The 11,285-nt window shown below is 37.4% G+C and overlaps 1 protein-coding gene across 4 annotated transcripts in view; it reads left to right on the forward strand.

Annotated features, from left to right (window-relative positions):
- The window catches only part of LOC144452346 (uncharacterized), a 30,960-nt gene extending 22,012 nt beyond the window's left edge, over positions 1-8,948 (forward strand). For 3 of the 4 annotated variants that reach the window (XM_078143426.1, XM_078143428.1, XM_078143429.1), the window contains 5 exons: positions 172-291; positions 2,471-2,657; positions 2,946-4,045; positions 5,881-5,979; positions 6,725-8,948. In XM_078143426.1, the coding sequence (XP_077999552.1) occupies positions 172-291; positions 2,471-2,657; positions 2,946-4,045; positions 5,881-5,979; positions 6,725-6,747 (1,529 nt within the window). In that variant the 3' untranslated portion in view covers positions 6,748-8,948. The remainder of the gene's footprint in view (positions 1-171; positions 292-2,470; positions 2,658-2,945; positions 4,046-5,880; positions 5,980-6,724) is intronic. The other variant, XM_078143430.1, reaches the window with a different exon arrangement.
- The last annotated feature ends 2,337 nt before the right edge of the window (positions 8,949-11,285 follow it).

Below are 11,285 nucleotides of genomic sequence, written 5' to 3' on the forward strand. Positions count from 1 at the left end.
GTACTCTCAACCTCTTCTAAAATGTTATCACCAAAAATCCAATTATTACTAGTGTTTTCATTGTAACTTACATGTCATGGTTAAATTGTATTTCAGATAGTGAATATTGCCAATATTGATGTCAGGCTATTCACAATATGTACATGTAGCTAATCTGTGGTTTGCATTTAGTTGACAGCATTCGATGTGATTCATTACTCCAAGAAGCTGAAAATCTTATGGATAAATCCTCACAAGCAGAGAAGAAGGGAGATCTAGCAACATCATTATGTTCATGTTTGAATGCCATAAGTAAGTTACCCCTCTGAGCGTTAGTGTATACCCTATGTACCCATACCTGTATACCCATATGTACCTTTACCTGTATACCCATATGTACCTTTACCTGTATACCCTATGTACCCTTACCTGTATGCCCATATGTACCCTTACCTGTATACCCATTATGTACCCATACCTGTATGCCCATATGTACCCTTACCTGTATGCCCATTATGTACCCTTACCTGTATGCCCCATGTGTTCCCATACCTGTATACCCATATGTACCTTTACCTGTATACCCATATGTACCTTTACCTGTATACCCTATGTACCCTTACCTGTATACCCATATGTCCCCATACCTGTATACCATATGTACCCTTACCTGTATGCCCCATGTGTTCCCATACCTGTATACCCATATGTACCCATACCTGTATACCCATATGTACCTTTACCTGTATACCCTATGTACCTTTACCTGTATACCCTATGTACCCTTACCTGTATGCCCATATGTACCCTTACCTGTATACCCATTATGTACCCATACCTGTATGCCCATATGTACCCTTACCTGTATGCCCATTATGTACCCTTACCTGTATGCCCCATGTGTTCCCATACCTGTATACCCATATGTACCTTTACCTGTATACCCATATGTACCTTTACCTGTATACCCTATGTACCCTTACCTGTATACCCATATGTCCCCATACCTGTATACCATATGTACCCTTACCTGTATGCCCCATGTGTTCCCATACCTGTATACCCATATGTACCCATACCTGTATACCCATATGTACCTTTACCTGTATACCCTATGTACCTTTACCTGTATACCCTATGTACCCTTACCTGTATACCCATATGTCCCCATACCTGTATACCCTATGTACCCTTACCTGTATACCCATATGTACCTTTACCTGTATACCCATATGTACCTTTACCTGTATACCCTATGTACCTTTACCTGTATACCCATATGTACCCTTACCTGTATACCCATGTGTTCCCATACCTGTATACCCCATATGTACCTCTACCTGTATACCCATATGTACCTTTACCTGTATACCCTATGTACCTTTACCTGTATACCCATATGTACCTTTACCTGTATACCCTATGTACCTTTACCTGTATACCCTATGTACCTTTACCTGTATACCCTATGTACCCATACCTGTATACCCCATATGTACCCATACCTGTATACCCTATGTACCCTTACCTGTATACCCTATGTACCCTTACCTGTATACCCATATGTACCCTTACCTGTATGCCCATATGTACCCTTACCTGTATACCCTATGTACCCTTACCTGTATACCCATATGTACCCTTACCTGTATACCCTATGTACCCTTACCTGTATACCCATATGTACCCATACCTGTATACCCTATGTACCCTTACCTGTATACCCATATGTACCCTTACCTGTATACCCATATGTACCTTTACCTGTATACCCACATGTACCCTTACATATATACCCATATGTACCCCTACCTGTATACCCCATATGTACCTTTACCTGTATACCCATATGTACCCTTACATATATACCCATATGTACCCTTACCTGTATGCCCATTATGTACCCTTACATATATGCCCATATGTACCCTTACCTGTATACCCCATGTGTACCCTTACATATATGCTGAATAAATATAGACTCCACAACACAAGATTGCTAAGTCTCATTTGTTCTTATTTTATTGGAAAAATAAATGGTATTTTTGGGTAAAAAAAATCAAATTTTTAGTCAAAAATATCAAAATTCACATTTAGAACGTTATTTTCAAAAATACCTGACAAAATTACATCAGATGTAGTAAACATGTACCTTTGAAAATTGCAGTGAACAATATACATATTAAAAAAACAGCCCTACATCATGTAAATAACAACAGTATGTAAACAAGTAAATAAATAGCTCAGTTTTATCGGCAGAATCATGATTTGTTCCTTCCATAATCACATAATTGACAGTTTCTGTTAGAAAACAATCCTGATCTTATTTCCACTAGAGTCCAGCCTCCAAAATCAACTTCGTCGTTAGTTAATACCCACGGGAAGCTATTACAAAGGGCTCCTTCCGTCCCTAATTATGTAATTTCTCTGGAAACTGATGCTTTATAAATTGATTGATTTATTTAATACCAATATCTTTGTCATTCTGTAGCTCGTTTAAGAAGTGCAATGGACCTAACAGAAATAGATCATAATCATCGTGGTAGGGTTATCCTAGAAACCAGACACAAAGCTTGTTTATTGAAATCTCAAAGTTTGCATCGGCGATTAGTTGCTAAGAGACAAGATCCAATGATGAATTCTCTCTATAAGGATGACTCAATCAATGACCAATTAAGGTAAGTACAAAACTATAGATAATTTTCATTTCATTCTTGGCACAAAGGTGACATTTTAAATTACAATAAAAGTCTCATTTCTACAGTACTATGGTGTCAAATTACAGTAAAATTCTTTCAATTCCACAGTACCAGTAGAACAGTAGAATTCTTTCATTTTTATAGTACCATGATGTCAAATTACAGTAAAAGAGTGCCATTTCTATTGCACCATGGTATCAAATTACTTTAATTTCGTGAGTACTGTGGTGTCAAATTACAGTAAAACTCTAAATTTCTTTTCCTCAGTACCATGGTATCAAATCTCAGCATTCCTGGTAAACGAAGTGATGATTTGATCAATTTACAAGATCCAGAGTCTAAGAAACAACAAGATTTACAGCAGCAGATCAGAAAACTATATCAGCAAAGAAATGGTAATTTAGTGCCACAATACCCAAGCCAGGACCAACCTGTATGTACAAGTCAACCACAAAGTGTGACCAGATATTTACAGCAAAATGACAGAATGATCAATGAACGTGCATCAAATGCACTGGGATCTCAGCCAGACCTTTCTAGGGCTCAACCAGTTTCAGAAAGAGAATTGAACACAAATTATAGAAATGTAGAGACTGTGTATCGGACAAAGTCTGATAATTATGGTCAGTTAGGCTGTGGTAACAAACTACAAAAAAGTCATGAGAACCTACGCTATGGTCGACAAAATAGTACACAGGGCAATCCATCAACAGAAACAAGTAACCTTGACAACAAGAATCATTATGGCAACTACTACAGTGTACTTCAAGATGATTCCAGAAGGGATGAACAGAATCACAGAGAGTTTATGCGACAAAGAGAGCAAGAGGTGAAAATGTTAGAAACTCCAAAGGACAGGACTTACCACAAGTACAAAGAGACATCAAATAGATGTGAGAATGATAACATTGGTTCACATCAACAATACAGTGCAGTAGGTATTACATATGGTGATCTAACAAGGAGTAAACCCATATCCAAGTCTACACCAAATGTTAATGTCATTGAAACATATCAAAGGACAGCATACAGAAAACCACGAACTGAACAGGATAAACAACATGATGTCGATAGACAAAAACAGATCATTCTAGCTAGACATAGAGAAATGGTTGCCAAGCAGAAACAAACACTGTTAGAGAAACAGGAGTTGTTAGATAGACAGAATCATAACCCAAAACAACAACTAAACAATGAATATACAAGATCACAACCTATGCTGTACTATCCACAATCTGATGTACAAAGACATACCAGTCAAGACCCAAAACAAGTAGCACTGCAAACATGGTATAGGAAAGAAAAAGACAGGCATAATCCAACACAGAGAAGAGAAACAGGCAATCAAGATACTGCTACATTATCAGGTAAAGAAGACCTCCATATATGTACTTGTACACTAAAGAGTTCAAAACTATATTAGGTCCTTTAGACTCTAGGGTGCAGTACATTATGAGCATACAAGTCTGACTATCGCTATGTCTAGACTCTAGGGTGCAGTACATTATGAACATACAAGTCTGACTATCGCTATGTCTAGACTCTAGGGTGCAGTACATTATGAGCATACAAGTGTGACTATCACTAAGTATAGACTCTAGGGTGCAGTACATTATGAGCATACAAGTCTGACTATCACTAAGTATAGACTCTAGGGTGCAGTACATTATGAGCATACAAGTCTGACTATCGCTATGTCTAGACTCTAGGGTGCAGTACATTATGAGCATACAAGTGTGACTATCGCTAAGTATAGACTCTAGGGTGCAGTACATTATGAGCATACAAGTCTGACTATCACTAAGTATAGACTCTAGGGTGCAGTACATTATGAGCATACAAGTCTGACTATCGCTATGTCTAGACTCTAGGGTGCAGTACATTATGAGCATACAAGTGTGACTATCGCTAAGTATAGACTCTAGGGTGCAGTACATTATGAGCATACAAGTGTGACTATCGCTAAGTATAGACTCTAGGGTGCAGTACATTATGAGCATACAAGTCTGACTATCGCTATGTCTAGACTCTAGGGTGCAGTACATTATGAGCATACAAGTGTGACTATCACTAAGTATAGACTCTCGGGTGCAGTACATTATGAGCATACAAGTGTGACTATCGCTAAGTATAGACTCTAGGGTGCAGTACATTATGAGCATACAAGTCTGACTATCGCTATGTCTAGACTCTAGGGTGCAGTACATTATGAGCATACAAGTCTGACTATCACTAAGTATAGACTCTAGGGTGCAGTACATTATGAGCATACAAGTCTGACTATCGCTATGTCTAGACTCTAGGGTGCAGTACATTATGAGCATACAAGTCTGACTATCGCTATGTCTAGACTCTAGGGTGCAGTACATTATGAGCATACAAGTGTGACTATCGCTAAGTATAGACTCTAGGGTGCAGTACATTATGAGCATACAAGTGTGACTATCGCTAAGTATAGACTCTAGGGTGCAGTACATTATGAGCATACAAGTCTGACTATCGCTATGTCTAGACTCTAGGGTGCAGTACATTATGAGCATACAAGTGTGACTATCGCTATGTCTAGACTCTAGGGTGCAGTACATTATGAGCATACAAGTCTGACTATCGCTATGTCTAGACTCTAGGGTGCAGTACATTATGAGCATACAAGTCTGACTATCGCTAAGTATAGACTCTAGGGTGCAGTACATTATGAGCATACAAGTCTGACTATCGCTATGTCTAGACTCTAGGGTGCAGTACATTATGAGCATACAAGTGTGACTATCGCTATGTCTAGACTCTAGGGTGCAGTACATTATGAGCATACAAGTCTGACTATCGCTATGTCTAGACTCTAGGGTGCAGTACATTATGAGCATACAAGTCTGACTATCGCTATGTCTAGACTCTAGGGTGCAGTACATTATGAGCATACAAGTCTGACTATCGCTATGTCTAGACTCTAGGGTGCAGTACATTATGAGCATACAAGTCTGACTATCGCTATGTCTAGACTCTAGGGTGCAGTACATTATGAGCATACAAGTCTGACTATCGCTATGTCTAGACTCTAGGGTGCAGTACATTATGAGCATACAAGTCTGACTATCGCTATGTCTAGACTCTAGGGTGCAGTACATTATGAGCATACAAGTGTGACTATCACTATCCTACATTATGTACATGTACATTATGACCACTTTCACTTGTTTGACAGGTACCTGTCCAAAGTGTGGATGCAAGGAATATTGGTTACCTGATGCAGCCAAATGTTACATGTGTGACTTCCATACAAACACACAGACAATACCAATAGGTGAGTACACAACATGACTTCCATACAAACACACAGACAATACCAATAGGTGAGTACACAACATGACTTCCATACAAACACGCAGACAATACCAATAGGTGAGTACACAACATGACTTCCATACAAACACCCAGACAATACCAATAAGGTGAGTACACATGTAACTTCCAGACAAACACACAAACAGTACCAATAGGTGAGTACACAACGTAACTTCCATACATACAAACAAACACACAGACAATACCAATAGGTGAGTACAGATGTGACCTCCAGACAAACACACAGACAATACCAGTAGGTGAGTCCAACCCACCTATCAGAAAAAAAATTTGAACACCCTGATAATGTGACAGATGTAGATATTGGGTGCTCAGGGGACTAAAAGCGAACAAACGACAATAAGTAAATAAAGAAATGGCGCCAGGTTTACTACATAGGATTAAAATCAGACTGTGTTATACCCACATTGACACTCACATAGCATGGGATTAGGTTGCATGTTTTAAGCAAAACAACAGATTTCTGTGAAAATATACTGTGTGATCACTCAATTTCATGTACAAGGAATGAATGCATGCGAATTTGCATATCACTTGCATAAGGTATATGTACAGATAAATCAGGGGTTGCTCAAATGGACCATGTGACCTGTGGGTACTATTGGTACTTCCTTATAGTAACTTTTACTTCAATGTTTTAGGCAACATTTCTAAATCCAATAATGTTGTATGTTTGATTGCAGGCATTGCAAGCACAAGAACATGAGAACCCCTTTCAATCCAACACTGAATGGAGAAACTAGCATACCAGCATATATACATAATGTACAGTTAGTTTATGAAGCTATACATTTGAATGACATAGACTAGTATGACATGCTTCCAAACAGACTAATTGAACCATGTGAAAATGAAGGAAAATTTTGAACCTGAACTTTAATACAGGAATGAGAGAAAACAGTACACAAACAAGACAGTTATCCGGAATGAGTGATGTTGTATGACTAGATGTATACAAAGGAAACCAGACCGTTAATACATAGGACACTCCAGCAAGATGCAGCAATTGTACATGTAGCAACAGAGTTGTTAGTACATGGGAAGGGATACTGTATGCAACAAGATGCACAAAGCACAACCTGATTGTTAGCATGTGTCAAACAAATAATATTACAAAAGAGAAATTAAAAATAAAATCATGGGACCATATAGTTTATTTGTGTTGTGAAATGTATTTAATCATTTAATCACTTTTTACATAATCAAGAAAAATGCAAAACAAGCAGACTATCAGATACGTTGTGTTGGTCCGCCCTCACCAGTGAGAGGGGTTAATGGATGTGTGAGGGCGTCCTATCATGGCGTACCTTACAGACTACAAAATAAGGCGTTGTGTTTGATTTCTTTGCATGTACAGGACTATGCATGTTTACTGCCAATCATGAAATAAAACTTAATTTTAGGAATGATAGACTAGCAAATTGAAATAGAATTGAAAATTATCCAAAGTTGTTGCTATGCAGGACAAAGTAAACAAAAATCAAAGCCATTTCAATCATGTCCGTTGATTTTTCATTTTAAGCACAACTGAACTAATGAACTTCAGTAGTGCTATAGGCATGGTGCAGTCTGTGTGTGTGTGTGTGTGTGTGTGTAAACTACAAACTCAAAAAGGCCAACCAATTGCATTGGACATAACTTATGGTTTCTAGGTTTGGAAATTGTTCAAAGTAAAATGACAGGTATGTGATTTGGGCCAAAATTTAAACTCTAAAGCCACTGGGCAGATCGGGTGTTTAGATTAAGAATTGTTCATGACATGATGATCCCATTAATGATATGCAAATCAGGACAGAAAATTTTGTCGTTTTAGTCCAAAATCTATAGTTCCAGAACTCTACTGAGCAGATTGGGATAAAATGTGATGGTAACATTCTTCGGGGTGTTTAGATTAACAATTATTCATGACATGACAATCCCATCAGGGCTAAGGTGTGTCTTAATTGTTAAAAAGCTTTAATTCCAAAACTACTGAGCAGATTGGGCTGAAATTTAATGGAGATGCATCTGGGGATGTGTAGATGAAGATGTATTCACAACATGATGGATCCCATCTGCGATATGATAATTAGGTCTAAAAATCTCAATTTTGGTAAAAAACTAATATATTGAAAACTACATGGTGAAAGGGGCTGAAACTTAAGGATTTTGCCCTAGCAACCATGACCACACCTTTAGCAACAGTGAAATGATTATGTATGCAAATATGCCTAGCAATAAGGCCACGCCTATAGCAACAGCCAAATGGTTTATATTGCAAAGATGTAAGCTGGGAAGGGTAGGCAAGTAACATTCCAAAAATGTATACAAATATGCCTAGCAACAGCACAATGCCCATAGCAACAGCCAAATGATGGCATATATTGTAAAGATAATAACTGATTACTATGCAAGCAAATAAACATTCAATGTATTCAAATATTCCTATCAACATGACCATGTCCATAGCAACAACCAAATGATTTATATTGCTTAGATGAAACCTGACATGGGTAGGTAAGTGAATAAAGATTCCAACAATGTAAGCAAATATGCCTTGCAACAAGACCACGCCCATAGCAACAGCTAAATACAGTTGTGCTACAACGCCATTGTTGCTCAGTAAAATACAAGTCCATCATTTTCATATTTTAGCTTATACGGAAGAGCTTCTAATCTGTTTAGACTGGTAATACAGAATTGTATCCACTCTCAGAAGACAGTTTCCCATTGCAGTAAAAATCTCAATTTGTGATGTACTTATCTTTTTTGTGAGAATGTTCTATCAATGTACACTAACTACAGTACTGTGACATCTACTACATGTAAATAAATAATTATACACTATGTAGTACTATCTAGTATGTATCAGTGAGAATTGTGGTGAAATGGATGCTGTTGTAGCCAGTGTTAGGAAGTCAGATACAACAATAGATGCGAGTATACAACGTATATTTTATGTATTTCAGTAATAAGTTAACAAGTGCTAGGTATACAGATATTTCCATTTGTGTGCACTACCCAAATAAATCATTTCATTACAATTCCATTTGTAAAATCTCTCAAATTCTGAGATGAAATACTGTTGCTAAATCATGATAGCTCTGTAAACACTTTAAAACATTACATATGTTGAAAATTATTGTCTGTGCTTATATTACCAGATTGGCAAGGTAAAAGTAAAATTGTAAGTTCTTCATATTTCATATAGACACTGCAGCAGAGATTGCTGTCATAATTAGTTTGTGAAAGAAGAGTACATACATTAATGAAGTCAGAGGGCATCTTAGCATTGAGACTAAACCTTTTTATACATTCTGGTGAGAGTTTACCGGTAAAATTGTGAAGTCGTAACTGTGTTTTTTCTTACAATCACTAGCTTTCCATTTGTAAGTTCATCCATGGAATGAGACCAGTGTGAAAGTGTAGTAAGTTCATCCATGGAATGAGACCAGTGTGAAAGTGTAGTAAGTTCATCCATGGAATGAGACCAGTGTGAAAGTGTAGTAAGTTCATCCATGGAATGAGACCAGTGTGTAACTGTGTATTTGTAAGTTCATCCATGGAATGAGACCAGTGTGAAAGTGTAGTAAGTTCATCCATGGAATGAGACCAGTGTGTAACTGTGTATTTGTAAGTTCATCCATGGAATGAGACCAGTGTGAAAGTGTAGTAAGTTCATCCATGGAATAAGACCAGTTACGTGTGTATTTGTAAGTTCATCCATGAGACATGAAGTTTTCAGAAAAACAAGTCTTCATAGAAAATATACTCCCCCTTCAAATGTGACTGAATGGAGACATGATTTCAAAGTGTCTGTGATAATGCAGTGAATTGCTGAATTTCAGTAACTGAACCTGAAGATCCAGGTCTAGGTCAAAGGTCAATGTCTAAAAAGAAAGTTTAAACCTGACAATATAGGGGTAGACACTTTAATGTAGTCTCCATTTATTTAATGTTTTGAGTTAATTGGTGAATCATGATTGAGTATGGCTGCAAAGTTTAAGTTGTAAAACGTTTCACTAAAAGTTGATACTAGTATTTTCTTGTTTTATTTTGTTGTTAAATAATGAAAGGAAGCTTAATTTATTAATCAATTTACCATTATCAAAATCATAAAAAAAAATCGAACTATAAATGAACTTCATGAAGAATTTTGTTGTGTAAAACACTGTGTGTATAGCGATTGAATAATTTCCCTTGATGTTATAATTTTGGTGGACAAAAAAGTACTGCCTTTGACTTTGACATGGTGCAAAGTTTGTTTTAGAACATCTCCCTCACACGTACGTATACGGTGTAGAAGCAGGATTAGTAGTGCTGTATGTACATTGTACTTCCATTATTGTACGAGCTCAGATCGCTTAATTCTTTTTGTGGTCTGAGGTACAAGTAATAAGGGAAGTATAGTTAAACAATAACACGAGTGATCATGAGATGACTGCAGTTTTTTCACAGAGTTCAGGCTCAGTTAGTAAACAAACAAACAAGTAAATAAACAAACACACACACACACAACAACAAACAAAACCATAAACAAACAAACCGATAACTGAGTAGATAAATCAATTAATAAAAAACAACAACAAACAATCAAATACTGACACTCCCCCCCCCCCCATAAAATAGTCACCATCGGAGATACCCCTAAAAGGTCGAGACTGATCCCTACCCAAAAGGGTATTTCCATGGGTGAATTTTTTGGGTTAGTATTTGTTTGTTTGTTTGTTTGTTTGTATTTGTAATTGTAAATAAAACTATAACTGAGCCCGAGCTCCCTGTGGTTCTTTGTCAAACAAATTAGCATGATTTCGGTTGAAGCTTCAATGTGAATTGGTGTTGGAAATAAAAGCAAGTTGTATACGTTTTCATAACGACGTTGGAATAAGCAAGTTACATTTGAGAGATAAACGTTGAACATGCACGTAACGTGAGACATGACGTACATGAAACGTACCTGAAGGTCGTCTATGATGCTCAGCCCTCTCTGAGACGGTGTAGAATATATGTGACAAGTTGGATGATATCTACTGCCCTCTACGGCAATGGGACATCGCTGGCCCGCGGAATGGCCGGAATATCATGCCAGAAAATGCGCTTGCATTAGATAAGGAATGAACCATTTGATTGGGGGGGGGGGTTCTGGAGGATTTGGACCTAACAACAATTTTTTTTCCAAACACCATGACAGCAATTTTATTTTCGAGAGCAATTTGACACAGCAATTTTTTTTTACCAAGTAGAGGTACATATTTTTTTTAATAT

This window comes from Glandiceps talaboti, chromosome 22 (genome assembly GCF_964340395.1).
Source record: "Glandiceps talaboti chromosome 22, keGlaTala1.1, whole genome shotgun sequence".
NCBI classification, from domain to species: domain Eukaryota; kingdom Metazoa; phylum Hemichordata; class Enteropneusta; family Spengelidae; genus Glandiceps; species Glandiceps talaboti.